At 42.6% G+C, this 22589-nt stretch overlaps 1 protein-coding gene and 1 long non-coding RNA gene across 2 annotated transcripts; one reads left to right on the forward strand and one right to left on the reverse strand.

The window, feature by feature from the left end:
* Positions 1–628: 628 nt before the first annotated feature.
* HMGXB4 (HMG-box containing 4) lies at positions 629–15210 on the reverse strand. The gene is made up of 11 exons (XM_053977342.1): positions 15081–15210; positions 12931–13036; positions 12214–12329; positions 10824–10899; positions 8725–9878; positions 7467–7548; positions 6912–6976; positions 6501–6606; positions 5797–5966; positions 4492–4614; positions 629–2925 (listed from the first exon to the last, which is right to left on the reverse strand). The coding sequence occupies exons 2-11, from the start codon at positions 12959–12961 to the stop codon at positions 2881–2883; spliced, it is 1968 nt and encodes a 655-aa protein (XP_053833317.1). The 5' UTR covers positions 12962–13036; positions 15081–15210; the 3' UTR covers positions 629–2880.
* A 5499-nt stretch (positions 15211–20709) lies between these two features.
* LOC128808084 (uncharacterized) lies at positions 20710–21763 on the forward strand. Its single transcript, XR_008437364.1, has 2 exons — positions 20710–20925; positions 21510–21763. It is a non-coding gene; the product is annotated as an uncharacterized LOC128808084 (long non-coding RNA).
* The last annotated feature ends 826 nt before the right edge of the window (positions 21764–22589 follow it).

Raw genomic sequence — 22589 nt, forward strand, 5'->3', positions numbered from 1 at the left:
TGCCGAGAGTTGTGGATGTACCATCCTTAGAAGTCTTCCAGGCCAGGTTGGGTGGGGCTTTGAGCAAATTTTTTGTGGAAGGTGTCTTTGTGGCAGGGGTGTTGGAAACGATCTAAGCTCCCTTCCAACCCAAACCATCCTGTGACTCTACACAGGGTGGTTGACACGTTCTGGGGTGTGCTCCCGGCCTAAGCAATTGCCCTGCCCAAGCTGAGGCTGCAATCAACCAACACCCATACCTGGAAAATGGGGACGTGTTAATAACCAGTACAAATCCCACTCTAACGCTGCCACGCCTGACTTCCCGCGTCACACTCGAGTCCTGTGTACTGGTGTCACCTGAATGCCACAAAGCTGAACTGAGGTGAGGCAGCAGGGAAGACAAATGCCTGGTGTTACCTGCAGTGCTCCATGCTACATCTCCCTTCTGGGGGATCCCAAGCAGTCAGGAACCCGAGCGATAATCTGGGTGACCGGTGCTATTAGAAACAGTACAGCTTGCATGCCAAGTGAGTGAGTTTAGGAGGGTTAGGATTGGATGTGTTTTGCTGAGAAACACTAAATACAAGTAGTAACAAGAGCTGCAGAAAACAGCACATGCCAGAAATGAACGACAATACTCCAGAAGTTAAAAAAAAAAAATTATATTGTAAGTACAGTACAAAAAAGTCTGTGTATAATTGTAATGTAATCTGGACCAAACAGCAAAGAAATAACAAAAATATAAAAACTGCTAAGTCTTGACAAAGTTTCCCTATAGTACCAAATACCACAAGATACAGATTATACAAAGTGTACAAATTTTAATAAAAATACAATACACCAGGGTCGTGTGTGTTTTTCACTCTTCAAGAGTTTTCAGTTGTACAGAGGACAAAGCTAAAGTTAATCCCCTTCTGTTTCTTCAAAAGCAGATCTACCCCTTCACCACAATGCTCTCAACAGTGAAGGGCTGGAAAGAGCCAGTTATTTTGTGCTGCTCACAACAGCAGATGCTTTAGTATGGGCCAGGATCTGAAGCAGGATTGGACTGCCTCCCTCCTGGGCCCTTCCTATTTCCAGGCCCATTGGGATTTGTCCTAAGCTGTTAAAACGTGTTCTGGCCTGGTGGTCTGAGAATCTTCTGCTGAGAAAACCCCTCACTGCACTGAGAAAAGATCTGTAAGAGACAGACTACCTTGTACAGGCACATCTGGGGAATACATGGCAAAAAGGCATGGGGAGAAGAACCCTCCACATCCCAGGATTTAATTTACTTCTGATTTGGGGCTCAGCCACAATGAGGGACAGCTCACTTTCAACTGTCCTAAAAAACAGAAGCTAGACTTACTTGGAAGTAAAAAATGCCTCTTCTCTAATTTTAAAACTTTGCTGTTTCAGAGCTGATAAGGCCTGAGTCAAATAATATTTCAGTTGTTCTGCCCACCTTCACAAGATAGCCTGTGTCTACAAACTCTTAGAATCTTCCTGGTGTTTCTTTACACAATGCCCATGCTTACTACTATACATAGAGTTGATTCCTGCAGGAAGTGAGCTGAGAAAAACTTGATTCACATTTTCACACACTGTTGGCTGAGGGAGGAATTTTTGCTTTTAAATTATGTATATATAAAAATATATACACACACAGAGAGAAATATACAGGATAAATTAAAATCTGTTACAGATATTGGTAAAAGTTAAATACATGTGATATGAACACCACATACACATACATACACACAGACAAAAGCCTAAACAGGAATCAAGTGTTCTCCTGCTGCTCCTCTTCCAGAGGAGCAGAAAACCAAACTCCAAGTACGTGGCTGGAAGGAAGGGAAACCGGTCCAATCAACCCACATGTGCCTTACTTGGCTGTAACTGCTTCAAACTGGCCACTGGTTACTGCCTTGCAGCAGCACCACAGCTCCTGCAATAGCACTGGTGAGAGAGATGGGGGACGAGCCATTTCACAAAACAGCGGCAAGACAGGCAGAAGCAATCCAAGTTTTTCCCATCTGCTTCTCTACTCCTTTCCATCAAAGCACGCTGAGCATGCCATGGAAAAATCAGCAGGAGGTTCATTCTCTCAAGCCAATGCAATGGGTTGATACATTGTGCTAATGATGATTTGAGTATGAGTCCATAAGGAAAAATTAAACTTCTTGTCGTCTACTTCACTTGAAATACCAGCTACCAGACCAGCCAGCTGACAATGACAACTTTCAGTTATTACTGACTGAGGAGTAGGGGTTGGAGAAAGTGACCAAGACGCAAAAAGCCATCCAGCTTTCCCCTCAAGAAGTGTGTTTTAAACAGAAAGAGTTACAAATAGGGCTGGTGAAGAATTCAGTTCTATTTCCTGGTCCAAAATGTATCATCTCTACCTGCCCACAGAATATCAGAATACTTTAGTTTAGGCAGGGATATCAGGAGATCATCTGGTCCATCTCCCTTCTTAAAGCAAGTCCAACAAGAGCAGGCTGCTTGTTCAGTTTTTGAATATCATGAAGGAAGAAGAGTCAAGAACCCCTCTGGGCCACCTGTTTCAATGACCCCTCTCATGGTGACAGCTTTCTTGTTTATGTTGAGAAGTCCATTCTCTGTTTGCTTCCCCCACTGAATCTGAATTTAAGGCAAATATCTCAAAAGCTTTCTGAACTCTTCATAAAAAATACTTTCAGATTGGAGGACATTTCAGCCACCAACACAAAAGGGTTTTCTCAGCTTAAATTCACAACTTTTCATAAAATAGAAGTCAAATAGTTACAATCCTATGTATACACTATACATATATAAAACTTTAAAAGCTTCCACATGGAGCCCTTCAGGACCGCCAGCATAGTGCAGGTACACAAGTCAGTTACAAAGAGGCTGAGTACATCCCAGGATCCTTTCCCATCAAAGTCCAGGCATGATGTAGGCAATGTTGTCTAGTGTGTTTGACTGGGAAAAGAAATTTGGTGTTTTTTAGCATCAGGTAATAACTTGAAATCCTTAAAAAATGGCACAGGTGGGGGTACTAAGCACAGTTACTTGGGTTACAAGTTATCATAGAATGAGCCAAGCAAAGCTGCCTATTGATCACCTCTAATAGATGGCAAAAAGACGTGCCCTTCAGTTTTTCTTGGAAAACGTAACAGAATTCTGAGAGTAGGAATCCTTCTCGTGCCCATCAGAAAAAAGACCCAGCTGTACGTTTTTCAGATGCAGTGTTTCAGTAAGCTCAAGCCCGTGGCTGGATAGCTGAAGGAGGCCTTAGGAGCAGCACCTTTAACTGAGAGATGGAGGAGGTGGATCTGCACCAGTTGTGATTCTAGAATTTACAATGCCACCTACTGTCTCAAATATAAATTGAAACACAATCATGTCTCAGAACACCCACTGTCGTTATGTACCTGACTGTGAAAGTCAGATTTATTATCAGCTCCTGAACAGGGGTTTCCAGAAGTGAAGCGTAGCTGCCATAATTCACCTAAAGCTCTATTGCTCCTTATAACAATAACTTGATTGAGTTTCTAATAAACACCACTGATCGCGTGGCGTCACTGCTCTGAATAAACTTGGCAAGCAGGAAGGAAAAAAAACATCAGTTTTTCCATGGCTTAAGATGGGAACACCCCACTGACTCAGCTTTTGTGCAGAGAGCCAGTTTGTGGGTGTTCACAGACTAAATTGTCAACTCTGTTCCAGTTGTTGACAGTCCATTCTCGTAATGAATAAACGTTTGGGCTGCCCTATTATGACATGTCAATTCATATCTCATTTTTGTTGCCCCCTCTGCTGGATTTGTTTTTAGTCTCTTAACTTTTGCGGACCGTATTTTTTTATTTTTGCTCCTCTCCTTTGCTGCTTTATTCATGTCTCTCGTAGGAAGTATGACTCCTGATGGCTGCTGCCATCTTAATCTATGTCCACATCAGGATACACAGATGCCATGAGCTGCTGCTAAATCAGGGCTCAATATTAAGAGTAGCTTGAAGCGGAAAAGAAACTGTAGTTATGCAGCTCCTTAAGACAGAGACTATTTTTCTTTGCTCAGAGAAGATTTCAGTCACTTGTAAAAGGTCCTACACCATCACATGAGGAATCCTGAGATCACAAACTGGTTTTTATGCTACTGAATGAAAAACAGCTTGTGTGATAAAGAGCAGCTAGAAGGTGGGTTTTATCTTTATGGAAAATTAGGACTTTTGAAAATACTAGTTTACTTTTATTTGATTCACATTGATTGACTCTATTATGACTAAAACAGGACCTACCCACACTGCAATGAATGCTACAAATATTAGGTCAGTTGCCAGTGAAAGAAAAAAAGGTTACGCAATATAGTACAACGGTAATATCTGTAAGAATTTCAATAAATATTCCTCTATAAAAGCCCATGACCAAGACAAATTCTCTTACTGCATTGGAATTATAATTATATTACAATGATTAATCAAAAAAAGCTCTATTTGGACTCTACTGAAATTAACAGTGCTAGAAAGAAAATAACCACAAAGAACTCACCAAAACATGCTTTGGGCAGCCATTCAACTCAGGCAGTTGTGTGGTCAGACATGCCAATGGACCCAAAGCACAGATGATTGAATCTAGGAGTACTGACAAACTTCCTGAAACAGCCACCATTCCCTGGTCGTGAGGGAAGAAAAAAATTGGATAGGGATGAGTAGTGAAAATTGTGCTTCTTTCTCAACTGTATCCACTCTCAAGCAGATACTGTATCTTCAGCTCCTCCAGTCCACTTTCACTATCTACACAGTAACAAAACTGTGCCTTGTGCTTCACAAAGAGACTGCTGGCTCAAAAAATTTAAGAGTTCAAGAGGCAATGAACTGGTGCAAGATAAAAGCAGGAATCAACAGAAAACACCAGAAAGTTGTCAGTTGCATAAAACACTGATTCCACAAATTTTTGTAATATATTTTCTGTGCCATTTTGTACCATCAACTTTGTTAACTACGTGAGTCTGATGACAATAGTAGTTCTATTTTTGAAGTTAAAGAAATGCTAAGCCTCTAACAAATGCTTTAGTCATTGATATACTTTCAGGAAAGGGAATTTGTCTGTGTGCTTTTCTGGGCTCTGGTTGTTCCTCTCATGATGTCAAATCAGTCATACCAAAACCAAAATGCAAGAACATTTATTTTACTGTTGATAAAATAAGCAAGCATAGTGGGGTGAGATTATCATGCTACTCATAAAACTCAGTGATATTATTTGAGACAAATATGTTTTTTCCTAAGAGGCTGGGCTGAGTTCTCAGGGCGTACAGGTGTGAATGTGCATTCACAGAGTCACTGTCATATAACAGTAGGAAACCATTAAAATGTGACATTATTTTACCAGGTAAACTGAAACAATTGTAGCCTCTATCCAAAGCACTGGCAATATGATACTGCCAGAAAAGCAGAGGACATGCAAAAAACCTCTTGGAAAAGGCTAATAGTTTTCTAAAAAGTAGAACAGTAACAGAAACTGACCAGAGACTGACAAAATAGCAAGGAAGATTCACCAAAAACCAGGTGAACATACAGCAAGAAAAGACTGAAGAGTTTGCTGAACTACAAATTGGTTTCAAGGACCTAGAACTGCAAAGCACCTGTCTTTCTTTGATGCCTACTGTTTACTGAGGACTTTTATTTCACTGAAAATAAAGAGAGATGTATCAAAGAAACAGGGCATTACACCTCTAGTTTCTCTTCCTAACAGAAAACCACTAGTTAAACTTTTAAGAAAATAAAATAATCATCTCCCTGAATGCATTGTGTAGATTACAGGACATCACTGTGCTATTGCTGGTTACAAGCTCACCTCTGTTTCCTGCAGTCTGTGTCCAATGAGGCTCAGAGATTCACCCAGTAACTGTAAATGTGCAGCTACATCAATGGGATCTGTCTCAGGGGCTTTGGCTGGTGAGGAAGGCACCACCACGGTGCTGGTGGGGGATTTTTTGTGAGGAGAAACCACTCCTGTTGGAGAAGCTGAAAAACACACAAATTAAAATTTCATATTCCTTGCTTTCACTCTTTTACTCACAAGCCTATTTAGTTACTAAAGTTCAAATCTCATAGGCATGATGCTTAAATAGTTCTGTTGGCCCAGTCCCATAGTCTTTGGAGTTGAAGCTTTTCTTTTACATGTACAGAACATCTACCTCAGCTGAATGCAGTTGGGGAGATTTGGTATCAGAGATGCTAAACCAAGAATAACCCATCTTCCCTCTAGCAGCAAACCAGTCCCAATAGAACCTCCTTTCTGCCTCTTTTACATTTCAATCCCTAAACTGCCAAAACCAATACCATTCTATGAATCAGATAAGGAAATCTTTATGAAAAATACTGACATCGTTCTCACTCTCACAGAAAAGTTGATTTGAATAGTGATTTAAATGTCATGCTTTGTGAGAAAGCAGGTAGGGAGGTGAAGCAGGTAAGGACCTTTGCTTTTTATTCCACAGGCAACACTACCTTCCCTGTCCAAGAAAAGAGATGAGACAAATAAAGTGCAACAATTACCTTTCATTTTTGGTGCACCATCTGAAGATGATGCCTTTCTCTTCACAGTGGTGGCCTCTGCTTTATTCTGCTTGTGTTGGAGATACTGAGCTTTCTGTTTCCAGATCTGTAGTTACCATGGTAAGAAAAGAAATATTCATAACATTAGGTAATTCTGTTACCTGATGCCAGCACCTGGAGGCAGAATGATGTTACATAGCTAGGAGGCAGCTAGGAGGAAGCAATCCCATGAGAACAAAATGAATGGTTTTATGTTTGCAAGGGCAAGATTTCCATACTTTCCACCTTTACATGCTTTAAGTATATAGGTAACATATTTCAAGGCATTGTGGCAATGCTGCCACCACATTCTGATCTAAGCACCTAGTTCACAGAAATTGTTTTACAAAAACATCTCACACAAACACTCACCAGTTTATCCTTCTCAGGTAGCTGCTTCCACACTTCCGCCAGTTTTTTACTTAGCTCTCCAAAATCTGGCAGAAGGAAAGAAAGAAGAAAAATGTTTAAAAAAAATTTGACCATAAAATCCTGGAGAGAACATAGGAAATTTACCGGCCCATCCATACACATTTAGGAAGCAAGCCATTCTACAACTGGAACTCTCCACAATGTTCTGAAAATGTGCATTCCTGTCACTCTTTAAAATTAAAATAAAAGCTGATAGCAGAAAGATGAAGTCATTGTGTATTTACAGGAAAGTGACAACAATGAAGGTAACTCTTTAAGTAAAGAAAAAGCTAGCAAGTTCTTTACCTACATTCACAACTTGGTTAAAATAAAATTATAATACGACCATGAAATCCACTCCCCTCCCCTTTGCCATCGCTTATTCTAAATAACATTGGCAGATTCTTTGCATTATGTCAAAATTAAGAAGTTGGTCTGAAAGAGAGATAATATGTTCTGCTAATTGATCTGACTGGTGTAAAATCAAGAGAAGAGAAGGCTGGATTATTCCCTTACCTATTCCAGGATGCTCAGACACAATAGTTGTACGATATTCCTTACAGAACACTTGATAAGCAGACATGTTTTTCTTCTTTGGCTAGTCAGAAGAAGAAAGGAAACAAAGATTTTTAATTATGACGAGACCTTCTCCAATTTAATAAGAATTTGGCATTTATTAAAGACTTAAAGAAAGATATGGTACTTTATCAGGATCAGGAACCTTAAAAAGCAATTCTTTACATATTCTGGCTGAATTTAGTCTTTATGAAAGCACAGGAATCAGCCAGGAACAGTCTTAGTACAAGGCTTATCATGCAAAACTCAACAAGCTGCTATTCTAAATTCAGGATCAACATACAACTTTGTTAATGCATTTCAGTTTTAAAACCTATAATAAAACCCAGTATCTGTTATACTATTCACACTACCTATTACAGATCTGTCAAAACAATTAAGTCCTCATGATAATGTTTTGTTCCATTCCTTGCATCCTTACATAGTATTTCCAGTTGGCAGGAAAAGAGACTGTACAGTACATTGACAGCAAAGGTATTGCAATTGCTGAGCTATGAGCAGGGAAAATTTCCCAAACAGAATAGGATAATGGCTGAAGAGATTTGAGCTCTGTCTGTCCAATTCCTCATACAAAGCATTATTTCTCTATCTAAACATGCATCTGAACTGCTTTCCCCCATTTACTCAGACAGTTACAGTTACCTCATTTGTAAACTTGTTCATATGCTAGCTACCATTTCTGCTACTCATATCTTTATGCAGTAACCATGGAAAACTGAATGTGTAAGTACAGGACAAAACTGGGAACATGGTAGTCTATTAGAATTAGAATTTCATTTGAATACAGGCGCAAATGGGTAAATATCTTCAATTTTCAGGTAACAGCTTGATTTCTTTTTACAGAAACTTTGACCACTAGTCCAAAAGTCTGCCTGGGAATACCTAGAGCCAGTCACATTAGAAAAAGATGCAGATGTGCTTGGTACATGACCCACACCAAGCAAAATTAAGTATAACTTTCCCGGAGAACCTCTAATGTCTAAAGACTGTCTGTGCCACAAAGCCAGAAGAACATATATTCCTTCTGCTACAAACAGAAATCACAGTGGCTGACATATTTTCCAAACACGCTTCAGTTACACCATTGATAATTGGTATCAGTTAACCGTTGTTTCAATTTAACATGCCTTTGTAATGGAGTACCTAATTCACCATTACCCTCCACCCAATTTCTATTTTCCCTTCAAATTTTCCTTACTTTGTCTCTTTCTCTTTCCTTTTCTCTTTCCTTTTCTTTTTCTCTTTCTTTTTCCTTTTCTTTTTCTCTTTCCTTTTCTTTTTCTCTTTCCTTCTCCTTCTCTCTTTCCTTTTCTTTTTCTCTTTCCTTCTCCTTCTCTCTTTCCTTTTCTTTTTCTCTTTCCTTCTCCTTCTCTCTTTCCTTTTCTCTTTCCTTTTCTCTTTCCTTTTCCTTTTCCCATTTCTCAGCCTTGTCCTTCTCCTTGTCTTCCTTTTTCCTCCTCTTCTCACCTTGACCATCTGAGTGAAAAACAGCAGGAGGAGGTGGAGGGACAACATAGGGAGTACTGGCAGGTGGTGGTGACACTCTTACTTCTGCTACTGCCACAGGAGAGTGCCCAGAACTCTTTTTAGACTTGGAATGCTTCTTCTCTCTGTGTTTCTCCTTGTCCTTTTTTTTCTTACTTTTTTTGGACTTCTTCTTCTTCTTGATTTCCCGGTAGGAGTCATCTATCACCAGCTCTCCAGCCTCCAACTCTCCACCAGAAGAAGAACCAGATTCTGGTGGTGCCTCCATACCTGAAACCTCGTACTCGCTTCCATGGCCCTCTGCATGAAGGGAGGTGTCAGCACCGATACTCTCAGAAGGTGGATGTGAGTCTAGAGGTGGTTTGTGCTTTTTCCGGGATGACTTCAGGAAGCTCTGCAGATCGTGCCCCAGCAGGAATGAGCCTTGCTCATCTCGAGCTGATTTCTTTGAAGATTTCTTTACAGCTGCTGGTGCTGAAGAGTAGGATAAAGAATCATCATCTGCTGCACTACTTTTCTCTTTTGGTGAAAGGATGAGCTTCATCTTCAAGCCGTCAGGTTCACGAAGAGTAAGTGTCTCTGTGTTCACGTAAAGAGGTTTCATTTTTTTAGATTTGTGGGAGCTGCTGTCATCCACTGAGTGCTCCCCACTGCTCCCACTCAGCTTCTTCTTGGGATGCTCCTTTCTGCTTTCAGAATGGCCAGAGGAAGAATGAGATGATTTTTCAGAGGTCCTCTTTGAAGACTTTGAGCTTGTGGCCAAAGGTGAGTTGATAGCTTTAAGTAAATCCACGGTTGTATCAGCTGAGGATGGGCTAGAAGCTGCTTTTTTCTTCTTCTTTGATGGTAGATCCAAAGGCGAGACACCTGAAAAAGATCAAAAGAAATGTACATTGAGATGATTCATTAAAGACGGCGAAGAAGGGAAGTGAGAATCCTGTGAGCCTTCCAATTACAGGTGACAGATTTACATCCTGGCTTAAACAGAACCACAGCACCAAAAACATCCACCTCAGCATCCACCTCAGCACAGCCTTACTGAAACAATTCAGAGGCTGTGACACCTGAGCTGATCAAATAATTTAAGGAAGGGAGAGACAGTAGGAAAGTTCTTGAAGCTTTGTGAAACTCCATTTGTGACTTGTGAAATAAAATGCTTTGATGAAAATACATCTAACTGAAATTACACCTCAAGTGCAAGGTTTTTGTAACATTATTAACCAAGGTGAAACCAATGAGTTGAAAATACGAGCTTTTTCATTCTGTAGACAGATTTTGAGGAAAGATGAAATTTCAGCTTGGCTTTCTCCTTCTATTGGACCAATAATAAATCCTGAATGTGTTAAGCTTCTATGAGCCGAATTGTCATTTTCTGGACAACTTATTAATTGTGAGAATAACTGAACAGAAAGCATTTATTTTTCAACCTCAGATATTTTATTTTTATAAATTCAGAGAAAGTTCTTTACCTGTAAGTATAATTAGTTTTTAATGCAATTGGTAAACAAGAAAAGCAAATGTCAAATGTGAAGGCATGAGTTAGAAAACTACAACTTGTCAGTGAAAAGGGGATGGAAGATCTCTACCCCCTACAATGATAATTTGTTAAGACAGACTGAAAATATAATTCCCTAATCTACTCCTGTCCGATGCTGATCAGTGTCAGGTCTCTGATCAGTTGTTCTAAGGCAGGTTGATGTACTCTACTCCTATAAAATGCTAACCACAAAGCTTGATGACACTGGTTTACGAGCGTCCTTTCCTTGAAGTCATGATCTGTTAGCCCCTTCTCCTGCTTGATTACTTCCTTACCTCTGTAGCAGAACTCATCAGAGGAATGCTTTCTCTTCTTTTTGTGAGCTTCTGTCCCTGGAAAAAACTCACTGTCCTGGAATAAGAAGAAGAAATTTGCTGTCAAAAAGGCAGGAAATAATATGAGAGTCACATAGACTATTAACAGATAGAAAATTATAGGAGGTATCAAGGGTTACTTGTACTACTCTAACACCAAGAATCTGTAGGTATGAAACAGGACCATCTTCCTAGGTGCTAAAAGAGAACTTACTGTGTCCCCCAGAGCACACAGTGTAGGTTTAAAGGAAGATGAAACACATGTTACAGATAGGTGGGAGAGTACAAAACATATCATTAGTCTGGATTGGTTTCAGCACAACTGTCACCTAACTGACATCGAGCTTTCTGTAGGCACAGCAACACAACAGGGCTCCAAGGAAACTGAAAGGCAGATCTCTGCAGGGAGACCCCCAAGTGAGAGGAGCAACAAAAAAGAAAAAGCACATTTGCAAAGTGTTGAGATATGGGCAATGCAAGCCATCACTTGGAGATCAGCTGATAAGCTGATAAAAGACAGACATCTACCCTTTAAAAAAGCTAAGAAATAACTTCAGATGCATAGACTGTCAAGCCTTGAAAACAAAGCAGTTCATGCTTACTATGCTGAAAAAGTAACAGGAGGTACAAAGAGGTGACAACTAGAATGATGGAACAAAAATATGTTCTTAATATTCTATGTCACATAATAATTATCTGTGTTTTGATCAATTTATGAATCTGAAACTGAAGCTCCTCTAAAGAATTCCAACCACATGGTAGAAGATTTTAAACAAGAACTTGCTTTTGAGATGAAAAAACACCCCAAATCACTAGATAGCCACCTCTGAGCTAACAGCAGAAATTGCAGCTCAAAGAGGAAAGCTTTGAAGAAACTGAAGTTGCCACTATGTGATTTCAAGAATTAAGGCCCCAAAGAGACAAACAGGGCAAGTTCATTCTTCTCAAGAGCTATCGTTTCAGGCTGTCTGCAGAATCAGGAAAACAGTGCATCAGTTAATATTCTATCCATCCTTTGCTGGCTATTTATACAACTGTAAATGCTATCTTTTAGAAATGTGTGTAAGAAGTTATTCATAGCATTTTCTTACTTGCAAAGTTCTACATCAACACTGGGACAATACTCCTACTACCTCATTTCCTGAGGCCAGAAAAATCAGAATCAGGGCTTGATCCCCTCCTTTTCCCCAGGAGAGTTACTGAACAATATAGGACATGATTAGCTGCTCTTGCTGTCTTCTACATGCATTTCTAAACAAAAAATCAAAAAAATGAGAAGAAACCCATTCCATCCCATCACTACCTTTATGCATATCCTTACACCTTGAACCTTTCCTCTGAGGGTTTCTACCTGAGTTGCTATCTCATCTTCCTCTTGCAGAAGATCCTTGTATGAGCGCTTTTTCTCCCGCTGTATCCTGCCAGGTGCCAGCCCATCATCAACACTTCGGTGACTCTCTAGGGACTCTGTGATTTATGTGAAATGGGAAAAAAAGGAAGAAATTAAATACCACATTAAGGAATGACAGACAAGTGGACCACTCATAAAATAAACTAACAGAGGATATTGGCACAGAGTGATGCACAAAACCCAACAAGCACAGAGGCCTGAAAGGTAACAAACAGTCTGTACTCTCTGACCAGAGGTATGGGTCTCAGTGCTCTAACAGAATCATTCCAGATTTAATCTCTAATGTCTGTATGTTCCTTCCTAAAGGCAAGTGGACCTAGAAATGTTACCATGACTAAATGTATCTTATCCTTCATCCCCTGTCCCATTGACTTGGTAAGGAGAAGAAAGGCTGCAGTGGCAGAGTTCTCAATCAGGGTGCCTGCAGTAGGAAATACCACCCATTTCTCTCAAGTTCTAACCCCAGTACCTTACACCTGGAAGTCAAGGGCCTGGGATCCTCCAGTAATTTGGCCAGGTTAAATTTAAGGGCTCCACAGCACCCTAACTTCTTTCCCACTCTGCATGGCCTGGAAAGGGCTGCAAAGGGCACCCTTTTAAAAATTTTATTTGTTTATTCTTTTTGCAAATCCCTCTGAGATTATGAAGCAGTCATACCTTCTTTCTTCTTGGTGCCATCATAAGCCATGGTGGTCCTGCAGGAGCCTGTGAATGAGTTGCCACGTCTGGGCTCCTTCCCCCGTTCCCATCTATAGGAAAAGGTCTGAGAAACAGAGAATGAAAATAACCCTCCCATAAAGAAGAATCACTATGTAAATGGGGAAACTTTCTCTGAACCAAATAAGGATTCTTTGGAAGACAGTGGGAAAGGAAATGAGTAGTCACTCTTCAGGCTTGATAGATTTGGGTTTTTTAATCAAAATGGATATTGTATTATTTTAAATATAGAAAATACCATCCTTTCTTATAAAATATCTGAATCACTGAACTAATTTATTTACAAAAATAGAAAGAGGGTGAGAAGACAACTGAATTCAATTTTCATGACACACAAAACTGCACCCTGTGTCAAAGCCATTTTTTGTCAGGAGCCACTGTAGCAAAGAGTGGGATGTTTAAAGAGATTTCAAACCCTTGAGTCTCAGATGAAGTGAAGGAAAAAGAAGGGACCAGGCAGAAGGAATTAAATGACAAAAGAATTTTTTTTTTTTTAACTAGAGGATCACACATTTTGTATTAGAGGTGTGTATCCTTCTGATGTGTTCCCCAGTGCTACCACTGCAGCCATTCTGAATGCCAGCCTGGGAGAGGGGATGGAAGAGAGCACTCCTATTAGCCAGGAGTGCTCCTGCAGCAACCCAACCTCTGCCCCCAGGTTTCAGGCTCCTTCCTCTAAGTGAGCCACTGTGCCAGCTAGGGGCATACAGCAGGACAGAGCTGCTGTGGAATATCCACACTCTGGTTCTCTCAGAGCAAACAGCTTTTGTTCCTCAGCCAGTGACCAGCTCAGCAAGATCGATGTTCTGCTCCTATGGGATCAATCCAATCGCTGCCAGCTGCCTCTGTGTGTTTGCGTGTACGTGCACATGTGTAAACACCCAGCCACAAACACAATGCAGCCTGCTCATCCCAGCTGTCATGGCAATCCCTCCACACTGAAGCTGCATGGGAATACTTTGGGAGCAGGGAACCTGTGCTTGTACATCCCCCATGCAACTCGATTTTATAAACTGGTTGAAGCTGACAATGTACAACTCATTCATCCTATAGTGGTTACTTAACTGATACAGCAAAGTCACAACTAAATCAGGCTTGTGGGTACACAGGAGATGTTTCTGTTTGAACTCATAGGAATACATGCTGTTTCTTCAGGTTTTGGGAAAACACCCACTGCAAAATGTCAAGACAGCGTTCTGACCATTATATATTGCTGGTAACAAACACAAGGATTCCATCTATACACAAGAGCACTGCATATGTACATGCAGAGAGCACTGCACTCCGCAATAAAAAAGAGCATCTTGCCACTTGTGGGCTAGTGATCTTAAACCAGACGTTGTCAACATTTTGTGATGTTTGTTTGTCATACAGACTTCAGTGAGAGGACACACAACACCTTGCTCAAGACAGAAAGGGACTAATACAGATGCTGATCAGCAAAACAAAGTGGAGACAGTCATTCATGAATGGATGACTTGGAGAGCCTAAGATTTCTTTGTACCTACATGCATACCTTTTAGTCTCTTTTTAAATCTTATCTGCCTGGCAAGGACAAAGGTTGGTAGATACTGCCCAAAGGTGCTCACAGCCCAGACCTCCAATCCGGCAAGTACAAAACATATCCTTAACTACTCTCATGTTGTAAACCTCAATTAGGCTCCTCTGCTTCAAATTCCCGGGTTTCAGCAGCGATGGCACAGGCTCAGTGGGGAGGCTCTCCCCGCACTTCTGCCGTTCCTCCGCGCACATGCCTGCGGGTTCAAGGCCCAGCCTTGCTCCTCTGCAGCCCCGGGGCTCCGCACAGACCCCGCTCGCCGGTTCCGCTGCCGACTGGCCGCGGAGCTGCTCCCTTAGCCCACGTGCCGCCAGCGCTCCCAGCCGGGGCCGTGAGGGCGGCCGGCACCGCCGGGAATTCCGCGCGCAGCCGAGGGCGCGAACCCCGGCACCGGCCCCTCCGCGGGCACGGACCGGCGGCCGGCCCGGCTTGCGCATGCGCCCCGACACCTCCCGGAGCCCAGGTCCCGCCGCCGCCTCCGTTCAAAGCGGGCTCGTCCGCCCCGCTCCCGCCCGCCCGCGCGTCCCCTCACCCGAGCGGGCTCCAGCCTCACGCCAGCCCGCGGCTCCGCCCCTGCAGCAGGCCCGGGCGTGCCCCGACTGCGGGGCCGCCCAGCGGCGACAAGGCCCGTCGGCGCCGAGCCGCGGCCGCAGGGTGGGGACGGGCCGCGGCCGCCTCACTCGGCCCCGCCGCTTCCCGCCGCGCCGCCGCCCGCGGCCGCCATCTTGGACAACGAGACAAGGGACCCGCGCCAGCGCCGGCCAGCCGAGCGCCGAGCGCCTCCAACGCGGCACCCGCGGGGCGGGGCGCCGGCTTGCCGAGCGCATCGATGTCCGGCGCGGCGGCCCGGGAGCGGCGTGTCCCCGCGGAGCCGTGCCACGCACGGGGGACACACACACGGGACATCTGTGCCCGGCCCCGGCTCCCACCCCACCACCACCAGTGGAGGGGTGCCCACGTTCGCCCTAGCTTGGCACAGCGTCCTCTTGGTGTGTGCGGGTGCTGCGCGGTCCCGGCAGAGCTTCGCCTCTCTTGTCCGTGTCCGTAAGAGACTGAGCCGGCTGGGCTCGCAGCCCGGGCTCGTTGTCGGCCGCTTGTTGCTGCCGCGGTGGGTCAGTGGGAAAGGGTGAAATCCCGTTATTAAACAGTTAAAAAGCCAGCACTTCCGTGAGATTAGTCACACACGCACATGAATGGGCACATCTCCCTCGATACTGATTCCCCGAGGAACTGCGTGGATGCACTGCACAGGTGGGATTCGGTGCCAGCTGGGGCAGCGATAAGCACGACTGAACAGCCCACTCGGGACTACTGCCCCTGAAGGCATCACGCAACCCTCGCACCCATTCTTACCGATTGTCCAAAGGTGGCAGCCAAGAGAAAAACAAATTGCCCCCAGCATCTTCTAAAGGGCTCATTCATTATTGCAAAGGCTTCAAGACAGAGATTTTAAAAAAGCCCAGGAAACAGCCAGGTCGGAAAAGGTCAGAAATCCCTTTTCCCACTACGTTAGCCCTTCTTCACTCTGACCTGTTGAGAGGTTCAACAAACCTCATTTCACTCTCACCTTAAATCTCATAATCTCCACTGATGCAAGGGCTGCCGTTTTATTTAGGTGCCGGCAGACGCCCCCGTGACTCTTTGGCAGAGGCTGCTCACAGTCGCACGCTGTCTGCAGGCTGCTGTTCCCAGCCGTGCCCGCGGTTAGACCCGACCCATCACACACAGGCCATTCCCAGCCCCTGCAGATCCGCCTTCTGGTCCTGCTGATGCTTTTGTGTCCGGACGAGTACAGAATGATGACGGTAATTATTTGCAGCCCAGTAGGGCCTAGAGGAATTGGAAGAGAATAGAGGCCTATGCCTGTTATGCTGTGTGAAAGTGTAGTTTGATTCGAAGTGAGGGGTACAGCTTGTACACCCAGATCAGTGTCTGCAAGTGCCTCAGCTGTGACACAACAGGGCCAGCCCCCAGGCTGAGCACAAAGCCTGTGCTGATGTTCTCATGCATGTACACGGTGCTACTGGCAAAGCCAAAATCACTCCTTGCCCTCCAAACTGTAACCGAGGGAGGAATCACCAAGGTGGACGACTGCCTTTGCCAATTTATGACCAGGATCTTGCCAGAGCTGAACCTGATGTGACCTCCTCCTTTACTTCTGCTTATTGGTGATGATTCTAAGGGTCCCAGTGGTGGATTCATACCCCATTTGACTGTGCACAGCACAACAAAATCACAGGGTTTTTTTACAGTCTTTTTTTTTTTATAGTGTTTTTATACTCTGATGCTTTCTTGCTCATATTACAAGCTGTACAAAAACATCTGTGGACATAACAGAAACATCAGTCAGCTCCTGGGAGCTCTTGGCCTATGGGTCAGGTGGAGGCAGAATGGGAGCAAGTCAGAAGAAGCCATGAGCATGGTTGGGAGAGGCTACGTGCAGCCAAAAGAAACAGGGATTCAGATTGCTTTGAAAATTGAAAGCTTAAATTATCCTGGTATTTGATGAGAGCAAGCATTTGGTAATGATAGCTAGTAAATGCGTGGGGATGGTGTGTTTAATATTCTGCACCCTAGAAAGAGAAAGCATTTGAGCTCCCCTGCAGTTTAATGTTTTAAGTGCTGGATGGTTCATAGGTATTCGATTGTGTCAGGGACTGTGTGTGTATGAGAGAGAATTAATTTGCAGGTGAATTTGCAAAAATGAACATCTAGCAGGATACTTGCACATAAAGCCACTGAAGTAGCAATCATTTAGACTTCTCTTGCTGAGATCCATCCAAGTTTCTTTCCTCCCACAGAACAAACATAATAGTAATAATAATAGGAATTGTAATAGTAACAACAATAACATATAGTCCCTTCTACTTCACTTTTCATCAGCGAAGAAATGCTCAGAAAAATTCATTTCAATCATTCCCATTCTTCAGAGCTCATAAAGGGAACCAGCCAGCACAAAACATTGGCATTTATTGTGTGCTTTCAGACACCTTAGCCTTTTGCTTTTCTAGAAAATCCAGGAATCTCTTTAGAGTATACACCTAGATTAAACAGGTTGGGTGGCGAAAATGTCAGAATGCTGATAGCAAATTTGAGAGTCACAACCCCTTCAAATTCTTAACACTTGACAGAATTGTTTCTTTGTACTCTGGAATATAGGAGGTCATAGCGAGGGAATCAGAAAATCAAACAGTCCCTATAGCTTTTAAGACCTGAAGTGCAACTTCAGTCAGTCTCAGACTGTTGTGAGAATATTGCTTATTCCTTTTGCTCAGAGCATCTTGCATTCTTTTGCCTACATCCCTGGGAAAGAAATGGCAAAAGGGTGCATGGTATGTTCCCTCAGGTGTACTCTTGGCTGTGAGTTACATAATATATAAAATGCTCTTGGCAGTGCAGAACATTTTAGGATGTGTGTATCATTCCCTATGCTTAATGCAAGATTAGTTATGTACTAAGGACTTACTGCCCATGAAGCCACCCAATCTGGCCTTGCTTTCCCCACTTTATTTCCACCATGCTTCTTTGTCTGCTTATTTTCTCCTGACTGAACAACAGTCCAAGCTGCTAGATTTACTAGCCCTCTTTTGTTTCATTGGGTTTTAGTACTTAGTTTTGTGGTGTCTCAAGTGAAATGAGTGTAAGAGGAATGAATAATAACATGAGCATGAGCTTACAACCAAGTTATGCACTGAATTAAATTCAGCACTCAGCTGTGTGAACAATTATCAATTTTACCTGTCATAGTTTTGCAACTCATAAATCTCTTTTCACTCCTTTCAGTTTCTCATATTTTTTCCCTAGATTCTGAGATGTTTTGGCATTAACTGGAATGGGACCTCATTTAAAACCTGTTCTCTTCGCCTAGAAGAAAAGCAGCACACAGGCAGTGCTACTCTTGTGGCACTTATTAGTCTTGCTGCTTGTTTTGCACAGTCAGTGTTACTCTTCTCTGTGCACATTTACAGCACTTGTGTTTTGTAGCTGTTACCAGCCACCAAGCTGCCCTTAAACAGGAAACTGGAGGAAGTGACCACGATGTCACAGTGACTTTAGGTCTAATGAACCTTGCTTGCTTGCTTGCCAATTGCCTCACCCATATAATTTCCTTAGTCTTATTTATAAGCAATGCTGTTGACTCCTCTTTGAATACAAGGACATGCTTCCTTAGAGAATCAAGACTTCAAAATATTTGTTATGTGCATTGTTTCGGTGTTGGGGCTTTATTTAAATTAGTTCCCATTTGTCTTTGCTTTTTTGCAGGATGCATTCATTTTCATGCCTCTTCATCTTTCAGTACAGTCATTAATGAAACCACAAAGGTGCGTTCATTCATTTGTAATGTCAATACAGCAGCCTGAATGTTCCCTGGAGCCACAGCATCTGTCACAATGGACACACCTCCTCCCCTGCTCCTTGTGCTGCACCCTCTGTATTCATGCTGAGAGAGCTAAGGTGAGATGGGAGGTCAGTGTCCATCTGGAAGGGAAGAAGTACAGTGAACTGCAGTAGGATTTGTGGGGTCTGGAGAGGAAGAGCCTGTTCCTGCAAGTGGTTAAGGAAAGGGGAAAGGGCTATACTGGGCTGATACACAAAAGGGAAAGGCTAAATGCAGGCAATCTGTCAGCATTGAATTTGCCTCTTTTGCCTGATTTTGCTGTCTCCCTTCTCATCACCTACCAGAGAAGTAGAATTGGTTTAATCTGAGTTTCACAGAGCCATTCAATGCTTACTGCATTGCTTTCAGCACTGAGGTTGTCCTCCCTGCCTGTTCCCTGGACATCTTGCTGGTGTCTGCTCACAGCCCAGGCATTCAGCTCTATCTGTATTCTTGGTTTGCATTTTCATTTTTTTCCCTTGAATCTGTTAATTTATTTAAATTCCTCCTCTCATACCTTGATTCCATTATAGCCCTCTTCTGTACAGGTCAGACTGACCTGCTCTTCTCTTTTTAGACACTGTAGCATGATCCTTCACCTTTAGGGAAAAAAGCCTGTAACTCTGGGGCGCTTCATTCCTGTAGCTTTCTGTTTATGACAGATCAAGAGCGTTGACATCTGTCCTATATTGGGTAGCAGAAATTACCATATTACTAATATTTCTCTCCAGATAATGTAGATGGCTCATGGCAATTTCTGTGGACCAATCCTGCATATTGCCTCTGCTTCTGGCTACAGATGCCATTGCTGGAGATCAGAACTTTTGGGAAAAGCAGGAGATTTCACCGTTACCTGAACAGCTCGAAAGTGGCAGTGGAGTTTGCAGAGGCTGGCGACAGGACAGTGCTGCCTGCAAAATTCCTGAGATGCCAGCTGAGTTAATGCCAAGCTTGTGACTGTAGTGTGCCATAGTCTATGGAGCTGCTGCAAAAATATGGGCAAGAGACAACATGTGAAAAAGGCTCCAGTCTCACCAAGGCTGGAGTCACAATAAAGGCAAGGAAATGTACTGATGTGATGAGAGCTGAGGAATAACAAAAAATTATGAATTGCAGAGTGGTACGTGTTGGGAGAAGTTGGGGGTGTTGCAGGACATTTTATGTGTTTTACATAACAGGTAATTTTCAATGCTTTCAGGGTCACTGGATAAGACAACATGATCTGAGTCATCAAGTGCTGTCCTCTGCTATTGTAGGCCCACTGTCATTCAATCCCTTATTGTAAACTGATCAATCTTTAAAGTAATCAAGTCTCATTCCCCCACAATTCTCATTGGGAGACAGAGTCTCTTTTGTCTGATGGTTAGGAACCATCTCCTAATTACCAGGTTAAATGTATACATGGTTAGCTTGCATTCATTTGTCTTTGTGCCAACATCTTATTTTAGCTAATATAATTATTGTCTTTTGTTGCTGTTTTTGCTCAGAAGTATTTATAGAGAGCTGTCGTACCTGCACTCATTCTCATTTTGCAAATGGAATATGTCACTCAAAGGAAAGAAAAACTGTTCTGCATGGAGACATCAACCCCTCTTTCCCCAGATATGTAAAAGCAGTTAGCCCTTGGTATGGAGGTAAATATAGCTGGTCAGGCATATAGTGACTGTTTCTTGTGATTGCACTATTGTTTGTTTGCAGACTTGCTTAAAGAAGCCTCACCTCTCACTACGACACAATCTGAAATAAAATTAAATCAAGCTCACTTTTCTGGGTTACAGGAGAACCTAAAAATAATGACCTGTGGCATCACAACCTGATACAAGAGAACTACCTAATGGGCAATTCTGCAGTCTAGGCTGTGGCTGAGCTCATGCTGGGAAAGACAGAGGAATGAAAGGCCTCTATAAAATGAATTTTAGCTGTGCTTTGCACCAAGCATCTAGAAGAGTCATAAAGCTGAGCTTAAAATTTTTGTGTGAAGACAGTATTGGTCTGAAGTGTAAGTACAAACATGGGATAAACTTGAAATGAGAACATTTTCTTTGTAATGCACATCAGAAACCTTCAGAAGAAGTTAAGGTGCTTCAAGATGAATCAGCATGGAAGCTCCTTCAGCTCGTTGCTCGCTGCACCGTGTAACAACATTTTGAAATTTCTTCTTTTCTTTCATCAATTGTTCTCCAGATGGAGGCTGAGGATCTTCAGTATTGTCTGGGGATGCTGAAGCTGTGACAGTCTGAGAAGCAGTTTTGACCAGCCTCCCAGTGATTCTCAAATCCTTATCATGTGCCTGGGCTGTGTACTGATCACTTGTACACAAGGGGGATAAATTGTTCTCCTAAGAAGTGCTGGTCCTAAATAAGGCACATGGGCCTGTGTGCCCTTCATTTATTTTGGTGAGAGATCTAGGGAAGAGTTTGGTGGGTTTCAGTCATGATTTCAGAATGGGGGAATGTAAAAAAAACACAACACAAAACCTGTTGTTTGTTCCTATGCAGGATGTAACAGTGTACTTACATAGAGAGAAGTAGAGAGATTACATCAGTGTATATCCCAATCATAACTCATTTCTTTTCTTAACAGTACCAGCCAGGGAAGGCTATTGAGTATTGGTGAAGCACTTGGAGCACAGAAAGAATGGGATGTTTTACAGTCCTGGATTCAATTCACAGTTAAATGTCTCAGGTAATTTACCTGAAGTGTTTACCACATCACTCAAGAGCATTCTGTTGTCTGCTAGATTTCATAAGCAAGGAGTTTTCTTTTTTATTTATTTGAGCTGCTTGCTTTTTCTGAACAAATAAATGACCAAATAAAAACCAAATCTGAAAACCTTCCCCACTGAGTCTATTTCAGTTGTTGCTGTTTTCTTTAGATTTTCCTCCTTGAAATGCATTAGTTTCCAGTTGAAGGAATCTGAAGAAAAGATGATTATTACCAAGAAATTTGCAAATTAGCACAGCTCAAAACACCCCCACAGCAGTGTTCTAGTAAAATAAGTGAGGCTGGGCCAAGACCACTATATATTTATTTGGATCATTCTATATTTGGATTTAGTAATCCTATTACTGAGCTAAAATTTAGGACTCTTTAGACACATTTGTCCTGGAAACAACACTGGTAAATTACAAGCTCTGATAGGTGGGAGGATGAGGACACTGTCTAAGATCTAAGAAGGAGAAAAGTAACAGACATTCTTCCATTTCTATTAAGTGCATTTGCATATTTTCAGCACATTCAACAAATGAATAGTTCTGTGCTTGGACAAAATTGGTGGCTAAAGAGAAGCAAAATGCACCAAGTATGGTGTGTGGGATATTGCAGTGCTATTATGCAAATTGCTATGTCTTCAGCGGGAATTTTCAGTTCAATTTAGATCCACTCCAAAGGAGGAGAAGAGTGTGTTTTAGTCAGACCGCTGGGATGGGACTATGCATGGAAAAACTCCCATATAAAGAGAGATTGAAACATCAGTGAAAAGATGGAGAAGGGATGGAAAAATACACCATGTAAGGTAGAGTGCAGAAGATGTGACCACTAATCACTGAGGATTTTTTGTGAAACGAGGAGAAAGGACAGCTTAGTGGAGAGGGAAATGACTGGTAAAATGAAGCTTTGTGCTATGACAAAAGGAGGCAGCGGAAATCCCTGCTTTCAGGTTCC

The sequence above is a fragment of the Vidua macroura genome, chromosome 5, assembly GCF_024509145.1.
Source record: "Vidua macroura isolate BioBank_ID:100142 chromosome 5, ASM2450914v1, whole genome shotgun sequence".
NCBI lineage: Eukaryota > Metazoa > Chordata > Aves > Passeriformes > Viduidae > Vidua > Vidua macroura.